At 38.9% G+C, this 19,604-nt stretch overlaps 3 protein-coding genes across 3 annotated transcripts; all 3 read right to left on the reverse strand.

Annotated features, from left to right (window-relative positions):
• Window positions 1-28: 28 nt before the first annotated feature.
• On the reverse strand, window positions 29-4,408 carry LOC310989928 (immunoglobulin lambda-1 light chain-like). The gene is made up of 5 exons (XM_083977092.1): window positions 4,363-4,408; window positions 4,008-4,270; window positions 3,582-3,640; window positions 1,200-1,237; window positions 29-450 (listed from the first exon to the last, which is right to left on the reverse strand). Exons 1-5 carry the CDS (start codon window positions 4,400-4,402, stop codon window positions 116-118), a joined length of 735 nt encoding a protein of 244 aa, XP_083833218.1. The 5' UTR covers window positions 4,403-4,408; the 3' UTR covers window positions 29-115.
• Window positions 4,409-5,297: 889 nt separating this feature from the next.
• LOC310990151 (immunoglobulin lambda-1 light chain-like) lies at window positions 5,298-12,486 on the reverse strand. The gene is made up of 4 exons (XM_083977418.1): window positions 12,441-12,486; window positions 12,026-12,348; window positions 6,522-6,555; window positions 5,298-5,774 (listed from the first exon to the last, which is right to left on the reverse strand). The coding sequence occupies exons 1-4, from the start codon at window positions 12,478-12,480 to the stop codon at window positions 5,449-5,451; spliced, it is 723 nt and encodes a 240-aa protein (XP_083833544.1). The 5' UTR covers window positions 12,481-12,486; the 3' UTR covers window positions 5,298-5,448.
• A 2,362-nt stretch (window positions 12,487-14,848) lies between these two features.
• Window positions 14,849-17,814, reverse strand: LOC310989401 (immunoglobulin lambda-1 light chain-like). The gene is made up of 4 exons (XM_083976439.1): window positions 17,769-17,814; window positions 17,364-17,676; window positions 16,085-16,122; window positions 14,849-15,337 (listed from the first exon to the last, which is right to left on the reverse strand). The coding sequence occupies exons 1-4, from the start codon at window positions 17,806-17,808 to the stop codon at window positions 15,012-15,014; spliced, it is 717 nt and encodes a 238-aa protein (XP_083832565.1). The 5' UTR covers window positions 17,809-17,814; the 3' UTR covers window positions 14,849-15,011.
• Window positions 17,815-19,604: the final 1,790 nt, after the last annotated feature.

Raw genomic sequence — 19,604 nt, forward strand, 5'->3', positions numbered from 1 at the left:
TCACCACATTTATTACAAGCATGCAGACACAGCTTTTCTAACATGGAAACCTTGTAATGAGCAAACAGCACAAAGAGTAAAGCAGCAGATTGTAAACGCTCATTCTGCTCCTCTACTATTCTTCAGTGAGACAGTCTGACTTGGTGATGCTCTTCTCTGAAGTCTGGGAGCCCAAAGACACTTTACATGTGTAACGCTGATTGTTGTTCCAGTCTGACGTCTGGATGGACAGATAGCTGCTGATTTGGAAAGTCTGGTCTGGTTTTTGAACAGCGGTGCTGGTAGAGATCCCACTGCTCACTGGACTCCCACCAACCAACCAGCTCACATCCGCAAAACCCTTCGATTCATTGGGTAAAGTGGACAGACAGACCACAGAGGCTTTGTTGGACTGGAGCTCAGCACTGGACGGAGGGAAGACTGTCAGGACAGGAGGAGGGAGGCTGGAGCCTGAAAATACATGGAGCACATTCATAACATGAGGACCAATCAGATGATTCATACAAAGCATCAAAGTAACAGATTTATCAATATGTAGGAATAAAAAAAAAAACTATCACTTAGACAACATTGATCAATTTCAAAAAATCATTTTGGTTACAACAATAAACATTCAGATATTCATTACTTAAGAATAAGTTTCATGTTAGAAGGAATTTAATAATGTTTCTGTCATTGTCAACTTCATGTAATTATTTCAGTCCCTTTTTTTTTTGATTGCTGTTTCTTTTTTTGTCCTTCATGTTCAAACCTCTAGAGATCAAAAGTATTTCATTTTCACAAGACAAAATAAAACACAGGTTCATTTAAAATAATCACTTATGATTAGACATTTAATATTTCACCCACTGTAATTTAGTTTGGACAGTTTATTTAACATGGTATTTTTCAGTTTGATGACTTGTTAATAACTATGAAAATACTGATCCTGTTGTTGTAAATCATGTCCAGCTGTTAAAACGTCCGAAACCATTGACAAACTTTGAAGCATTTGTAGGAATTATTTCAAATATTGTGATTATTAGAGGATCTTTAACTTCTAAAGCCACAGTCTGGTAACACAGATGATGAATAAAAACATTAAAAATTCATTGTAAAATCTTTCAAACACAAATATGATATACATTTCTCATTTTCCATCAGTTTGAGTCAAAAAGCTAAAATGTGTCTTGTTTAATGATGAGTGTAAAAGTTCTTACCTGTCACAATCAGCTTGGTGCCTTGTCCGAATACCACAGTGATTCAGTTTGTACACATGGCTGTACAAAAACCTCCTGACTCTCACTAATGAGGGGAGTGGAACTGAAACATCCTGTTGAGACCAACTTTCACTGTCAACTTCTCATTCCCTTCATCAGTCTGTTCATCTGACAAAACACTGCTGCTCTTGAGGATTTAACTCTGAATCTGCTGTTTCTTCAGTTTCTTCTAATGGAAATGCTGAAATATCTGGTATCATGGTTGAATTCAGATACTTGATGGTGAACGTGTTCTCCTCCAGAGCATTGTTCATTCATCATTATCAACTGCATCATTTATTTCAACACCTTCTCTTAGATTTTCCCACAATAAAAGCATCATAACAGGAAATAATTCAAATTTAAAGTGACACAAAAATGCATTACTCTGGTTGAGTTTTAAATACAGCATACACTGTGCATGGTGGGAACTTGGAGGCAACAGGGTGCAGTGGTAAACTTAAGGCCCCAAACAGGTTACAGTAATCCAGCCATGGAGGTCATGTGTAAACTGAATAAATGAGGGAATATTTTAAATATTGTGAAGTATGAAAACACAGTTACTTGCTGATCATTATAGAGTGAGAGTTGTTGCTTTTAATTCTCAAAATGTTTTTCTTCTATAACATTACAGTAAGTGGAAGCTTCATCTGAGACCTGGAGTAATTTGTGTCTGTAAGGTAAAAAGTAGTGAATAGAACATGAAGACGATGGGTTTTGTGTAAAAAAATAAATGAGTCCGATGGAAACAGACAAAGACAGACATTTTCAATGTTACTGTAAATAAAGTAGAGAGTGAAGTTGTTGATGGATCGATTGTCTGTAAAAATGAATGAGAGACTTAAAAAGCAGAAGTGTTTGGTGAGGAGGTTTTTGTCACAGTGTAAATCACTGTGGTACTTGCTCCTTAGCAGAGTTGTCCCATGTGTTACAGTAATAGACAGCAGAGTCTCCTGCCTCTGCTCTCTTTATGATGAACTGATAATCTATGTTTGATGAGGATTTAGAGTTGAATCTGTCTGAGGAGAATCCTGATCCAAATTCAGGTGAACTCTTTGAGTGGTAAAATCTCAGAACGTACTGAGGAGTTTCACCAGGAACCTGTTTATACCAATATACATATCTGTTATCATCTCTCTGAATGTTACAGTTGAGAACAACCTCTTGTCCTGTAGAAACTGTGTGGACCGCAGGCGTCTGGGTCAACACCTTCGCTGCATCAACACCTGTCAACACACACAGAGAAAGACATGAGTGAAAGGTTTGTGTGTGAACATGTGGAGGATAAAAGGAAGGAGAAGAATATCTTACATGTTAGAGCAGTGATGAGAGTGCAGAGGGTCCCCAGCATGTTGTCAGTGTGTGGTGTAAACGTCCCTCACTGTCCAGCTGAGAGGTGAGCAGGGTTGGAGTGTGAGGAGGAGAGAGACTGAAGCTTATAAAGACACTGAGGAGAGAAGAGGAGGAGGAGGAGGAGGAGGAGGAGGAGGAGGAGCTTCTACATTCAACACAGTCTTCATCAAACAAATCAGAAACATCACCTCTGATGTTCTCAAATATCTTCTGTCACATATTGTTTTGAGAAATGTAATGATTGTCTCACTCTCCCATAACTGAGTGATCACACTAGAAACACACAGTTCAATGTAAAATTGATGTGAATCATGTCCAAGGCCTGTGATAAAAACAAATGAAGACAAGTTCATGTGTTCAGTAACCAACCACATTTCACCACAATTTTAATCCAACCAGGCCATTACATTCCTCAAATCAAAGCCTGTATACCTTCTGTCCCCTACACTATAAGCTCTTCACAAAGAGTAACAGGGCTTTTGAATCTGTGGCCCTGAGGTTGTGGAATATACCTCCTGATCTGCATCTTCTGTTACTTTTACATTTAAAAAGCAGTTAAAGATGCACATTTTTAGACAGGCATTTTAATAATGTACGTCTACATGTGTTCAACCTCGGGGAGTCAGCCAGCCTTTTTCTTTTTTGGACAATAATCACCATTGAAAGACTATCTTGTGTCGCTGCCGTCTTTGGAGTCCAACCATTTTTATTATGTTATATTTTATGTTTTGTTTATTTACATTCATCAACGTCTCTGTTTTTGTGTTGTTTGGAAACATACAGTAGCAAATGTGAGTAAAAATACAAGGATTTATGTGGGAAAATGTAATGATAAAGAGTCATGAAAAACATGAATTTTATGTTAATTTAGATTTATAGAAAACATGACCCTGGTGGTTTCACTCACAGTCAACACGTGTCAGAGTCTCAAAAAGGAGAAGTGTTTAGTGAGGAGGTTTTTGTCACAGTGTAAATCACTGTGATACGTACTCATTAACAGAGGTGTCCCATGTCTTACAGTAATAAACTGCTGAGTCTCCCTCCTCCACATTGTTGATGATCAAACAATAATCTGTTGTTGACTGATGATTAGATGTGAACTTGGGAGATGAAAACCCTGAACCATAAGTTGGACCACTTTGTGTTCGGTAAAAATATAAAACAAACTGAGGAACTCCTCCTGGAATCTGTTTATACCAGCGAGCACTGTTATCAACAGTCCCCAGGTTACAGTCCATGGTGACTGTCTCTCCTGTCCTCAGCGTCACAAACATAGTCAACATGTGTCAGAGTCTCAAAAAGCAGAAGTGTTTAGTCAGGAGGTTTTTGTCACAGTGTAAATCACTGTGATACTGACTCACTAACAGAGTTGTCCCATGTGCTACAGTAATAAACTGCTGAGTCTCCCTTCTCCACATTGTTGATGATCAAACGATAATCTGATGTTGACTGATGATTAGATGTGAACTTGGGAGATGAGAAACCAGAGCCATAAGATACAGAGCTCCAACTGTGACGAAATCTCAAAACATGCTGAGGAACTCCTCCTGGAATCTGTTTATACCACAAAGCACCATAGTCAGTAACATAGCCCAGGTTACAGTCCATGGTGGCTGTCTCTCCTGTCCTCAGCGTCACAACAGGAGGCTTCTGTGTCACCACCGTCACACCACTCACACCTGGAAACAACAAGATGACACAGAGTCAAGAGAAACACACAGACTGATGAATCCAACATGAGCTGAGAGCTGCAGTAAGTCAGCCTCCTTACATGTTAGAGCAGTGATGAGAGTGCAGAGGGTCCCCAGCATGTTGTCAGTGTGAGCTGAGAACGGCCTTGTAGCTTGGAAAGTGAGCTCACTGCTGACAGATGAGAGGGTTTGGAGGATGAGGAGAGGAGGAGCTGGAGGAGCAATTTAATACAACACTGAAACTGAGAGTGACTGAGGAGGAGGAGCTGAGCTTAAATCTACATGGGTTTAATGTTAGTGGCTCTTTAGTCCTTTTTGGAGGGAAATGTTTTGAATTCCTTTGCTATAGTGAGAGAACATGAAAGATTTGAATCATTTTAATTTATTTCTCCATTTAACTACAAATGGTTGACAAAATCTAAATTCAACATAGTCTTTGATCAATAACAATTAATAATTTCGGAAAATGAAATCTTCCATTCTTCACTGAAAAACACAATTCACAGTCATAAAACATGAGTGTGTTTCCAGTCAGGGACAGTTTCCTCTTATTTCACTGAGGCCTGACACTTGACCTCTTCATCTACATGAAGCTATGAGTCAGGAGAGGAGGCCTGCAGGTGCATCCTGGGAAGGAAGAAGGGGAGGAGTAGAGAGGTGATGCTTCACTGATGGAGGATGAAATCTCAGTTTCACTTGCTTATTTAATCTGACTGCAAACAACTGAAACAGATAAAAATATATTGAACTTGGATATTGGATATATAAAACGTCTTTTCTCTCTCTCTTTTTATTTAGTGAATATATCTACACATTAAGATTCTCATCGAGTAAGAATAAAGTAGGATCTGTAATCTTCCTGCACAAAAATTAAAGGAAAATCTAAATCTGGTCAACTTCACCCCATTATGATTTTATATTACGTTTTGTATTAAGTGTATTAAAAACAAACAAACAGACACTTTATTTTAAACTCAGAGTTTTTATTGAAATGAATGAATGATGAAAAATGCAGCAGAAGCAAAGCTGATACAACACCTCCACCTAACTGTCACTACATTTATTACAAGCATGCAGACACAGCTTTTCTAACATGGAAACCTTGTAATGAGCAAACAGCACAAAGAGTAAAGCAGCAGATTGTAAACGCTCATTCTGCTCCTCTACTATTCTTCAGTGAGACAGTCTGACTTGGTGATGCTCTTCTCTGAAGTCTGGGAGCCCAAAGACACTTTACATGTGTAACGCTGATTGTTGTTCCAGTCTGACGTCTGGATGGACAGATAGCTGCTGATTTGGAAAGTCTGGTCTGGTTTTTGAACAGCGGTGCTGGTAGAGATCCCACTGCTCACTGGACTCCCACCAACCAACCAGCTCACATCTGCAAAAGGCCCAGACTGAGTGGACAGACAGACCACAGAGGCTTTGTTGGACTGGAGCTCAGCACTGGACGGAGGGAAGACTGTCAGGACAGGAGGAGGGAGGCTGGAGCCTGAAAATACATGGAGCACAGTCATAACATGAGGACCAATCAGATGATTCATACAAAGCATCAAAGTAACAGATTTGTCAATACGCAGGAATTAAAAAAAAACAACTATCACATAGACAACATTGATCAATTTCAAAAAATCATTTTGGTTACAACATTAAACATTCAGATATTCATTACTTAAGAATAAGTTTCATGTTAGAAGGAATTTAATAATGTTTCTGTCATTGTCAACTTCATGTAATTATTTCAGTCCCTAATAGATTGCTGTTTCTTTTTTTGTCCTTCATGTTCAAACCTCTAGAGATCAAAAGTATTTCATTTTCACAAGACAAAATAAAACACAGGTTCATTTAAAAGAATCACTTATGATTAGACATTTAATGTTTCACCCACTGTAATTTAGTTTGGACAGTTTATTTAACATGGTATTTTTCAGTTTGATGACTTGTTAATAACTATGAAAATACTGATCCTGTTGTTGTAAATCATGTCCAGCTGTTAAAACGTCCGAAACCATTGACAAACTTTGAAGCATTTGTAGGAATTATTTCAAATTTTGTGATTATTAGAGGATCTTCTAACTTCTAAAGCCACAGTCTGGTAACACAGATGATGAATAAAAACATTAAAAATTCATTGTAAAATCTTTCAAACACAAATATGATATACATTTCTCATTTTCCATCAGTTTGAGTCAAAAAGCTAAAATGTGTCTTGTTTAATGATGAGTGTAAAAGTTCTTACCTGTCACAATCAGCTTGGTGCCTTGTCCGAATACCACAGTGATTCAGTTTGTACACATGGCTGTACAAAAACCTCCTGACTCTCACTAATGAGGGGAGTGGAACTGAAACATCTTGTTGAGACCAACTTTCACTGTCAACTTCTCATTCCCTTCATCAGTCTGTTCATCTGACAAAACACTGCTGCTCTTGAAGATTTAACTCTGATTCTGGTGTTTCTTCAGTTTCTTCTAATGGAAATGCTGAAATATCTGGTATCATGGTTGAATTCAGATACTTGATGGTGAACGTGTTCTCCTCCAGAGCATTGTTCATTCATCATTATCAACTGCATCATTTATTTCAACACCTTCTCTTAGATTTTCCCACAATAAAAGCATCATAACAGGAAATAATTCAAATTTAAAGTGACACAAAAATGCATTACTCTGGTTGAGTTTTAAATACAGCATACACTGTGCATGGTGGAAACTTGGAGGCAACAGGGTGCAGTGGTAAACTTTAAAAACGAGCCTATTTTTTAGGCCTTTTCTCGAAAATTGCATATCCATAATAAAATGAGTATATCTCTGCAACCACAAGGTCTATTTGAATACTTTTGGTGTCATAGTAATGGGAAAAAAATGAGGAATTGCTGAGATGTGTAAATTTCAGTATATCTGTTACTGGTGAAGAGTAAATGAAGATGACACACAGAAAAAAAATTAATAAAATTAATATTCGCCTAAAAAAAAATCATATTTTTGATGAGTGCCCTTTAGAATAATGCTGATGAAGCTCAAACTCTCTATAAAATCATTGTACAACATGTGAACATTGTCTCTGCAGTGGTTGATTCTGATTAATTGAAGCAGGACAAAATTATTGAGATTTTACTACAAAATATCCAGGCGAACTTTCCAAAATGTCCATTTTTGGCACAGCTTGGAACCACCTGCTACTATAAACTATTGTTTAATCTTTATTTTCACACAATTTGGATAAACTAACTGAAAATAAATCTACTGGAACCGATTGTAAATGACTAACACAGTGGATTCAGTCTCTCTGCGCCCTGCTGCTCAGAGCAGCTTATTTGGGTGGGTTTGGTTATCAGCCTCTATCTCTGCAGCGGAGTGGTCGATTCGAGTGAGTGGCGGCTCATTCGAACCAATAGAGAGAGAGGAATGACGCTATAGACCCAGGTCGATGTGATTGGCCGCACTGGCCATGTGACAGCCATGAACCAATCAGATCAGCAGATCCACGTGCAGGCCAACGTGGGGTTGCGCAACGTGGATGCGCGCGCACCAGGCTTCACCAGCCGGCGGAGTAGCAGTCCGGTGTTGTGGCCCTACTGGTTTCAAGTTAACTGGTTACAGCTGCAGATGTTTTGCGCTCCCTGAGCAGATTCGTCACAAATTCACAAACATAAACAACATATTACCAGCGAGTTTCAAGCCACAATTCACATCTACCGCGGCGAATATGCTGCTGTGAGTGAGCACTAACAGTTACGTACCAGCCACATGGGAAAAAAAATAAAGTGGAGAAAAAATAATCTTCACATATTTGCGTGGGTCGGGACTCGATCTCGCTTCAGCAAAACCAATTACACCACTAATCACCTGTCTACCTCTGTGAGCCACTCAAGCTCACAGGTGACAGCCGCTTCACTGGATATCAGTCAATTACGTCACTACAGGTAACGTTTTGACTCGAGCTGATCTGAGACAACTGGTTACCATTGAAAATACACAGACAATGCCTCGGTGTTTATTGTTCTCTTTCCTCCAGTCTAATCAACATATTCAGCGCTACACTTCTCTCCGCACAACGCTACGCACCACAACAAAGCCTGTCGTGTTGAGAAAGTGATGAACTAGCTCGGAAATACTGTCAAAATACGCTCAACAATATGTAAACAAAAGCGAAACACTTGAGCCACTGCATGTGTACATGGGTGAAAAACGTACGACTTGCATTTAATCACATAACTGTATTGCGAATGTTTTGTGTACTTACATTTCTTTACACTTCTCTACAGATCTTATTAAACGCAAAGCGTATTTATTGGCGTGCATTAAAAGAAATGTCCATTTAAAGTCGCCATGGTTCGAGGAAGAGGGGGGTGAAGTTAGCTAAGTCTAGCTGTTTCTGGGCTGCGGGGAATATGATGCGTTCAAGGGACCAGGGCAGCGTCGGACGTGAGTCGATTGTTTGGAAATGATTTATAGAATGGTCTCAATCAATCAATCAATTTGTTTATTTCGGGCATGTCAATTTAAATCATCATCGTCACACTTCATACACGAAATCTAAAGCATCAGACCATTCTATAAATCATTTCCAAACAATCGACTCACGTCCGACGCTGCCCTGGTCCCTTGAACGCATCATATACCGCAGCCCAGAAACAGCTAGACTTAGCTAACTTCACCCCCCTCTTCCTCGAACCACGGCGACTTTAAATGGACATTTCTTTTAATGCACGCCAATAAATACGCTTTGCGTTTTATAAGATCTGTAGAGAAGTGTAAAGAAATGTAAGTACACAAAACATTCGCAATACAGTTATGTGATTAAATGCAAGTCGTACGTTTTTCACCCATGTACACATGCAGTGGCTCAAGTGTTTCGCTTTTGTTTACATATTGTTGAGCGTATTTTGACAGTATTTCCGAGCTAGTTCATCACTTTCTCAACACGACAGGCTTTGTTGTGGTGCGTAGCGTTGTGCGGAGAGAAGTGTAGCGCTGAATATGTTGATTAGACTGGAGGAAAGAGAACAATAAACACCGAGGCATTGTCTGTGTATTTTCAATGGTAACCAGTTGTCTCAGATCAGCTCGAGTCAAAACGTTACCTGTAGTGACGTAATTGACTGATATGCAGTGAAGCGGCTGTCACCTGTGAGCTTGAGTGGCTCACAGAGGTAGACAGGTGGTTAGTGGTGTAATTGGTTTTGCTGAAGCGAGATCGAGTCCCGACCCACGCAAATATGTGAAGATTATTTTTTCTCCACTTTATTTTTTTTCCCATGTGGCTGGTACGTAACTGTTAGTGCTCACTCACAGCAGCATGTTCGCCGCGGTAGATGTGAATTGTGGCTTGAAACTCGCTGGTAATATGTTGTTTATGTTTGTGAATTTGTGACGAATCTGCTCAGGGAGCGCAAAACATCTGCAGCTGTAACCAGTTAACTTGAAACCAGTAGGGCCACAACACCGGCTGATTCAGATGTAAACACTAGGCACAGTAGGCAGAGTTCAACTGGAAATATTGTGGATTTACCCATAACACAACCTTTTCACGGCAAAACAGCAAAGGTAAGAGCAAATGTACGACCATGTTTTGGCCACGCAGCGTCTGGTTTTGCTCGACTTTGTTCGTTGTTGTCTTCTCCCTCTGCCTGCTGCTGTTAGCTTCTGTGTTAGCCGCGGTTGCTACGTAACGCCCCAATGTTTGTAGCAGGCTCGTTCCTCATGAGCGGTCGCTGATGTGTTTTGCATAATGTACAGTAGTATAAGAGCCAGAAATGTGGCGACTGGGTCCACACAGAGGTGCTTTATGAAGTTTGATGTCTAGTTGTTTGTTTGAGTAGTGTTTGGGCGGTGTTTGGGTCATATAAACATGGTTTTTTACACGTTGTAGCCAGGCTTCTGCTGTTTAATTTGACATATAATATGACCATATTCTTTCATAATCAGTGCACTGGGGGCTCTGTTATTGTTATTTATGTCTTCAAGTCCCCCATGTGGGGGACTCATGAGTTTAGCCCCAAACAGGTTACAGTAATCCATCACTTAAATTTGTGATTTGCAGGAACACATCATCTACTGTAAAGACATTTAAGTGTTGATCAATGTACAGCATCATTAAACTGAATAAATGAGGGATTTTTTAAAATATTGTGAAGTATGAAAACACAGTTACTTGCTGATCATTATAGAGTGAGAGTTGTTGCTTTTAATTCTCAAAATGTTTTTCTTCTATAACATTACAGTAAGTGGAAGCTTCATCTGAGACCTGGAGTAATTTGTGTCTGTAAGGTAAAAAGTAGTGAATAGAACATGAAGACGATGGGTTTTGTGTAAAAAAATAAATGAGTCCGATGGAAACAGACAAAGACAGACATTTTCAATGTTACTTTAAATAAAGTAGAGAGTGAAGTTGTTGATGGATCGGTTGTCTGTAAAAATGAATGAGAGACTTAAAAAGCAGAAGTGTTTAGTGAGGAGGTTTTTGTCACAGTGTAAATCACTGTGGTACTTGCTCCTTAGCAGAGGTGTCCCATGTGCTACAGTAATAGACAGCAGAGTCTCCTGCCTCTGCTCTCTTTATGATGAACTGATAATTTATGTTTGATGAGGATTTAGAGTTGAATCTGTCTGAGGAGAATCCTGATCCAAAGCTCGGTGAACTATGAGAGTGGTAAAATTTCAGAACGTACTGAGGAGCTTCACCAGGAACCTGTTTATACCAACTGACGTAATGTCCATCATCTCTCTGAATGTTGCAGTTGAGAACAACCTCTTGTCCTGTAGAAACTGTGTGGACAGCAGGCGTCTGGGTCACCACCTTCGCTGCATCAAGACCTGTCAACACACACAGAGAAAGACATGAGTGAAAGGTTTGTGTGTGAACATGTGGAGGATGAAAGGAAGGAGAAGAATATCTTACATGTTAGAGCAGTGATGAGAGTGCAGAGGGTCCCCAGCATGTTGTCAGTGTGTGGTGTAAACGTCCCTCACTGTCCAGCTGAGAGGTGAGCAGGGTTGGAGTGTGAGGAGGAGAGAGACTGAAGCTTATAAAGACACTGAGGAGAGAAGAGGAGGAGGAGGAGGAGGAGGAGGAGGAGGAGGAGGAGGAGGAGGAGGAGCTTCTACATTCAACACAGTCTTCATCAAACGAATCAGAAACAGTATGACCTCTCATATTCTCAAACGTCTTGCGTCACATATTGTTTTGAGAAATTGAATGATGTTGTTGGCATTTCTGTTACTTTATTCATTACCTCCTTATACCTTCTTTGTTTTAGTATTTCAGTTATTTATGTATTTTAATCTGTACAGCACCTTGTCACTCTGTCTGTGATATGCACTATATGAATAAACTTTACTCTACTTTTCTTCTGCTGTCAGTTTTCCTTTCAGATTCAATTGATGTAACCCTCCTCCATCCCATTCACCTCAGGTCCAGGACCAGCTCACCAGAGTTCACTTCATATCATGTCTCTCTCTTCCTCCCTTTATTTGCACATGGTTATAACAGCTCATTCAGTAACTAAAATGAATAAAATATCTTTTGCATGTTTCATGTTTCAGGTCTCTAAAACAGAATCTGTGTCTAAAATAAAGTTAGGATTTTGGAAATATATCCAGTTTATTCTGATTTATCTAATGTAAACTGTCATGTGGGTGTTGTGGTGTTCTGTGTTTGGTTTTCTTCTGCATGTGCCAGAGTCTCAAAAAGCAGAAGTGTTTACTGAGGAGGTTTTTGTCACAGTGTAAATCACTGTGATACGTGCTCCTTAGCAGAGTCGTCCCATGTCTGACAGTAATAAACTGCTGAGTCTCCTTCCTCCACATTGTTGATGATCAAATGATAATCTGATGTTGACTGATGATTAGATGTGAACTTGGGAGAGGAGAAACCAGAGCCATAATATACAGAGCTCCAGCCGTGATAACAGCTCAGTACATACTGAGGAACTCCTCCTGGAATCTGTTTGTACCAGCGAGCAGCATCAGTAACAGAGCCCAGGTTACAGTCCATGGTGACTGTCTCTCCTGTCCTCAGCGTCACAACAGGAGGTTTCTGTGTCAGCACCGTCACACCACTCACACCTGGAAACAACAAGATGACACAGAGTCAAGAGAAACACACAGACTGATGAATCCAACATGAGCTGAGAGCTGCAGTAAGTCAGCCTCCTTACATGTTAGAGCAGTGATGAGAGTGCAGAGGGTCCCCAGCATGTTGTCAGTGTGAGCTGAGAACGGCCTTGTAGCTTGGAAAGTGAGCTCACTGCTGACAGATGAGAGGGTTTGGAGGATGAGGAGAGGAGGAGCTGGAGGAGCAATTTAATACAACACTGAAACTGAGAGTGACTGACAGGAGGAGGAGCTGAGCTTAAAATCTCTGTCACCTCCAATAAAATCAGAATTTGTATGATACATTTTTACATTTTTCTCCCCTCTTTCACTGGCTTTGACAATATGTCTACATATTCATGCTATTTTTTCCATAGAGGATTATGGGAATATATAGTACAGATTTGAAAACCACAGAATTTTATATCAAACAGTTTTTCACATGGAAATTATTAGAAAATTGTGCAAAAACATGTCCTTTATTCTGATGCAACACAAGGTTTGTAACAGACTATATATTTTTTATTATTATTTATTTATTATATATTATTTGTTTTTAAAAGCGCTACATGTTGCAATCATGAATAAACTATGAGTCAAAATTCCTGATTGTTAGTTATGTTCACTATTGGTTCAGTTTAAGTTTCCAAAACATTTTTTTTATACAGTACACCCAACGTTTTACACAAGATAGATTGATGAGACATGTGCATTATTCAAGGATATAATATTGCTGACAAACACATGTATGGAGCCCTCAGTATGTTGTTAAATTACATTTAATTCCAAATTGGATTAACTGTTAAATAATAGACACATTAAGTATCTTTATATGAACTGTTTTTGATACATGTTTCACTGTTTGATTCTCCAATAGATGTGTAGTAGTTGGTTCAGGTCATCTCTCCTGTATTACTAATAAAATGTTTGTTTTTGCTTCACAGTGAGAATTAATTAAAAATAATTAATAACATTTTTGAGAAAAAATGCAACATTTATTTGTGTGTGCAGTGAGACTAGAGAAAACTTAGGTTCATGACTTCAAACTTGATCAACATGTGTCAAAGTCTCAAAAAGCAGAAGTGTTTACTGAGGAGGTTTTTGTCACAGTGTAAATCACTGTGATACGTGCTGCTGAGCAGAGTTGTCCCATGTCTGACAGTAATAAACTGCTGAGTCTCCCTCCTCCAAATTGTTGATGATCAAACGATAATCTGATGTTGACTGATGATTAGATGTGAACTTGGGAGAGGAGAAACCAGAGCCATAATATACAGAGCTCCAGCCGTGATAACAGCTCAGTACATACTGAGGAACTCCTCCTGGAATCTGTTTATACCAGCGAGCACTTTGATCAGTAACAGAGCCCAGGTTACAGTCCATGGTGACTGTCTCTCCTGTCCTCAGCGTCACAACAGGAGGCTTCTGTGTCAGCACCGTCACACCACTCACACCTGGAAACAACAAGATGACACAGAGTCAAGAGAAACACACAGACTGATGAATCCAACATGAGCTGAGAGCTGCAGTAAGTCAGCCTCCTTACATGTTAGAGCAGTGATGAGAGTGCAGAGGGTCCCCAGCATGTTGTCAGTGTGAGCTGAGAACGGCCTTGTAGCTTGGAAAGTGAGCTCACTGCTGACAGATGAGAGGGTTTGGAGGATGAGGAGAGGAGGAGCTGGAGGAGCAATTTAATCCAACACTGAAACTGAGAGTGACTGACAGGAGGAGGAGCTGAGCTTCAATCTACATGTCATTTGCTCTTTAGTAACTTTTTCGAGGGAAATGTTTTGAATTCCTTTGCTATAGTGAGTGAACATGAAACATTTGAATCCTTTTAATTTATTTCCTCATTTATCTACAAATCTTTGACAAAATCTAAATTCAACATTGTCTTCAATCTATAACAATCATTAATTTCAGAAAATAAAACCTTCCATTCTTCACTGAAAAACACAATTCACAGTCATAAAACATGAGTGTGTTTCCAGTCAGGGACAGTTTCCTCTTATTTCACAGAGGCCTGACACTTGACCTCTTCATCTACATGAAGTTATGAGTCAGGAGAGGAGGCCTGCAGGTGCATCCTGGGAAGGAAGAGGGGGAGGAGTAGAGAGGTGATGCTTCACTGATGGAGGATGAAATCTCAGTTTCACTTGCTTATTTAATCTGACAGCAAACAACTGAAACAGATATATAAAAAAATATACACCTGTAGCCTATCTCTCTCTCTTTTTTTTTATTTATTTTTTTTAATACTGAATTAGTGAATATCTACAAATTAAGATTCTCATCAAGTAAGAATAAAGTATAGGATCTGAAATTTTCCTGCATGGAAATGAAAGGAAAATCTAAATCTGGTCAGCTTCACCACATTATGATTTTGTATTAAGTTTTGTATAAAGTGTATTAACAAAAATAAATACAAACACTTTATTTTGATCTCAGAGTTTTTATTGAAATGAATGAATGATGAAAAATGCAGCAGAAGCAAAGCTGATACAACACCTCCACCTAACTGTCACTACATTTATTACAAGCATGCAGACACAGCTTTTCTAACATGGAAACCTTGTAATGAGCAAACAGCACAAAGAGTAAAGCAGCAGATTGTAAACGCTCATTCTGCTCCTCTACTATTCTTCAGTGAGACAGTCTGACTTGGTGATGCTCTTCTCTGAAGTCTGGGAGCCCAAAGACACTTTACATGTGTAACGCTGATTGTTGTTCCAGTCTGACGTCTGGATGGACAGATAGCTGCTGATTTGGAAAGTCTGGTCTGGTTTTTGAACAGCGGTGCTGGTAGAGATCCCACTGCTCACTGGACTCCCACCAACCAACCAGCTCACATCTGCAAAAGGCCCAGACTGAGTGGACAGACAGACCACAGAGGCTTTGTTGGACTGGAGCTCAGCACTGGACGGAGGGAAGACTGTCAGGACAGGAGGAGGGAGGCTGGAGCCTGAAAATACATGGAGCACATTCATAACATGAGGACCAATCAGATGATTCATACAAAGCAGCAAAGTCACAGATTTATCAATACTTAGGAATAAAATTTAAAAAATCACATTGACAACATTAATCAATTTCGAAAAAAATGTTATTTACATAATGTTACAAAATCTAACATTCAGATATTCAATATTGTGGGATCATTTTCATGTTGGAAGGAAATTCATAAAGTTTTTGGCATTGCATTTCAAAAGTTTAATGGAATTAATTTAGGCTGTAACAAACTGCTGTTCATCATTTTTTTCCTTTTTTGTCCTGTACAAACCACTAGAGATTAAAGTATTTCATTTTCACAAGACAAAATAAAACTCTGCTACATTTAAAACTATTACTTACATTTAGAAATTTTACATTTCACACACTGTCATTTAGCTTCAATTGTATATTTTACATGGGTTTTTGCCATTTTATAACTTTCTAACAATGAAAATGATGAGCCTGTTGTTGTAAATGATGTCCATCTGTTTAAACTTCCTTAACCATCATTTGGAGCAAATATTTTACATATTGTGAATATTAGCAGATCTTTGCCTTTCAAAGCCACAGTCTGGTACCTAAGATGATGCATAAAAACATTCAAAATTGATTCTAAAAAAACTGAATAAAAACTCACATGTGCATTTCTTATTTTCCATCAGTTTGAGTCAAAAAGCTAAAATGTGTCTTGTTTAATGATGAGTGTAAAAGTTCTTACCTGTCACAATCAGCTTGGTGCCTTGTCCGAATACCACAGTGATTCAGTTTGTACACATGGCTGTACAAAAACCTCCTGACTCTCACTAATGAGGGGAGTGGAACTGAAACATCCAGTTGAGACCAACTTTCACTGTCAACTTCTCATTCCCTTCATCAGTCTGTTCATCTGACAAACACTGCTGCTCTTGAAGATTTAACTCTGAATCTTCTGTTGCATCAGTTTCTCATGGAGACACTGAAATATCTGATATGGTTGAATTCAGATTCATGATGGTGAACATGTTCTCTTCCAGAAGAGCATTGTTCATTCTTTATTATCAACTGGCCGTGGTAGAACATTCATGTATTTCAACACCTTCTCTTTGATTTTCCACATTAAAAGCAGCCTAATTTAAATAATGTGAATGTTAATATGACATAAACATGCATCGCCCTGTATGACTTGTAGATACAGCATGCACTGGACATATTGGGAACTTGAAGGCAACAGGCTGTGTAAATTGAAGGCCCCAAACAGGTTAATGCAGGGCAAGACCTGAATCAAGTTCTGATCTGATCTGAGTGAGTAAAGTATGAAACAGTTAATCCGTGATGTTTTCAGTGAAAACTGTTGCTTTAGTATGTAAAACTGATTTCTTGTTTAAAATTCAGTTCAGAAGCCTAATCAGTGATAAGAGGGAAGGACGAGTTGAGTCAAGTTTTTGTTTCTTTACTGAAGAACAGTGAAAAGAAGATACGGACAAGGGGATTAACACATATATTTGAAATTAAAGTAGTTATGGAAGAGAATGGATTAAAGATAGACATGTTTAAAATTACAGTATAACTTAGAGAGACTATTTGTTCATGTATTACTCTCAGAAAAATGTATGAGAGATGGAATGTAATGCAATGTAAATGTTTAGTGAGTAGGTTTTTGTCACAGTGTTAATCACTGTGATACATTCTCCTTAGCAGAGTATGTCCCATGTATGACAGTAATAGACAGTAGAGTCCAGATCCATATGTTGAGACGTATTTGAATGATAAAAAAAAGCATATACTGAGGAACTCCTCCTGTAAACCAGCGAGCAGATTTAAGGAAAGTGAAGTCACACACTCATAGCCGCAATGTAAAACTAAACTTTTTAATACAAAGGTTCAGACATAACAAACGTTTGGTGACAGAGGGCTTAGATTCATTATGTTACACTCAGGCATCATGTGCCAGAGTCTCAAAAAGCAGAAGTGTTTACTGAGGAGGTTTTTGTCACAGTGTAAATCACTGTGATACCCACTCGTTAGCAGAGGTGTCCTTTGTGCTACAGTAATAAACTGCTGAGTCTCTCTCCTCCACATTGTTGATAATCAAACGATAATCTGAGTTTGACTGATGTTTTGCTGTGATTTTTGAAGAGGAAAAACCAGAGCCATAAGTTGGGGAGCTAAAACTGTGATAAAAATTCAGAACAAACTGAGGAACTCCTCCTGGAATCTGTTTATACAAGCGGGGTCCGTCTTTGGCATTATTGCACTCTATGGTGACTGTCTCTCCTGTCCTCAGCGTCACAACAGGAGGCTTCTGTGTCACCACTATCGCACCACTCACACCTGGAAACAACAAGATGACACAGAGTCAAGAGAAACACACAGACTGATGAATCCAACATGAGCTGAGAGCTGCAGTAAGTCAGCCTCCTTACATGTTAGAGCAGTGATGAGAGAGCAGAGGGTCCCCAGCATGTTGTCAGTGTGAGCTGAGAACGGCCTTGTAGCTTGGAAAGTGAGCTCACTGCTGACAGATGAGAGGGTTTGGAGGATGAGGAGAGGAGGAGCTGGAGGAGCAATTTAATACAACACTGAAACTGAGAGTGACTGACAGGAGGAGGAGCTGAGCTTAAATCTACATGTTAGTTTGACTTTGATCTTCTTTCTGAGGGAAATGTTTGTAATTCCTTTGAGTGAACATGAAACATTTGAATCATTAATAATTAATAATTCAACATTATCTTCAATCAATAGCAATCATTAATTTCAGAAAATAAAACCTTCCATTCTTCATTGAAAAACACAATTCATAGTCATAAAACATGAGTGTGTTTCCAGTCAGGAACAGTTTCCTCTTATTTCACAGAGGCCTGACACTTGACCTCTTCATCTACATGAAGCTATAATCAGGAGAGGAGGCCTGCAGGTGCATCCTGGGAAGGAAGAGGGGGAGGAGTAGAGAGGTGATGCTTCACTGATGGAGGATGAAATCTCAGTTTCACTTGCTTATTTAATCTGACTGCAAACAACTGAAAGAGATAAAAATATATAAAACTGCTCTCTCTCTCTCTCTCTCTCTCTCTCTCTCTCTCTCAATTCAATTCAATTCAATTCAAATTCGCTTTATTGGCATGACAGTTAAAATAACTATGTTGCCAAAGCATTAGTAATCAATGACACAGTACAACTCATGAATATATACAACAATATACAAATAAATAAAAATATACATAAAATGATTTACCCTATGCGTGTGTGAGAGCATGCATGTGTGTGCTGATCAAGTTCTCTCTCTCTCTTATACATAGTCTACATCACATGAAACAAAAAATAAATATGTGTGGTAAGATTGGGCATCATTAGACTGTTGCAAGTTGTTATATACTATATAAAACATACACATATTGTTCTTAAGTGATGAGAGTAACAAATGATAATAAAAAAAAATAAAAAAAAATGATAACAATATTAAGTGACATCAATAATGGTTCTGATAGTAACAAATGATAATAAAAAGCAACAACAATATTAAATGACATCAATAGTGGTTCTGATCAGCATTCGTGTACTTTTCTAGTATCGTGGCAGAATGTTACATATTGTGCAGCTAATTTAGCAAATTGTGGATCTTCTCCCAGAAATACTTTTAACAGATCGTCACCTGTTTTCCCTTGGTATGATGGATCTGCTGCAGTTATCTTTTGTATGAACACCTCTCTCTCACTTTGATACAGAGGGCAGGAAAGGAGAAAATGGGCCTCAGTTTCTGTTTCTCCTGAAGAACAGTGTTTACATGTTCTTAGTTCTCTGGGCTTCCACTCTTTCTTATGCCGACCTTTTTCCACCTCTAGTTGATGGTCAGAGAGCCTGTACATTGCCAATGTGTGTTTTTGTTTGGGATTTTGTACACTTATTAGATATTGTGCTGGAGAGTATTCTCTATCCAGTGAGCGATAACATTCCAATTTGTTGATGGTTTTAATTTCATTTTTCCAATTGTTAATATAATTTATTTTGTTCTCTTTGTCGATTGATATTAGGTGAGTTTTGGAGAGATTTTGGAGGTCTTCGATTTTGAGGTGGTAGGTTTCTCTGGTGTTACTCAGGGGGTCTGTCTCTGGGCAGAGGCTGTTACAGAGAAAGGCTCTGTGGTTATAGGAGTCAGGATCAGCTTGTGCTAAGTGCACCTGAAACTTAATTGACCTTTTAATCATGTGTAGAGAGAGAGGGAAGTGTCCCAGCTCTGCTCTACATGCATGATTTGGACAGTT

The sequence above is a fragment of the Trachurus trachurus genome (assembly GCF_905171665.1).
Source record: "Trachurus trachurus genome assembly, chromosome: 8".
NCBI lineage: Eukaryota > Metazoa > Chordata > Actinopteri > Carangiformes > Carangidae > Trachurus > Trachurus trachurus.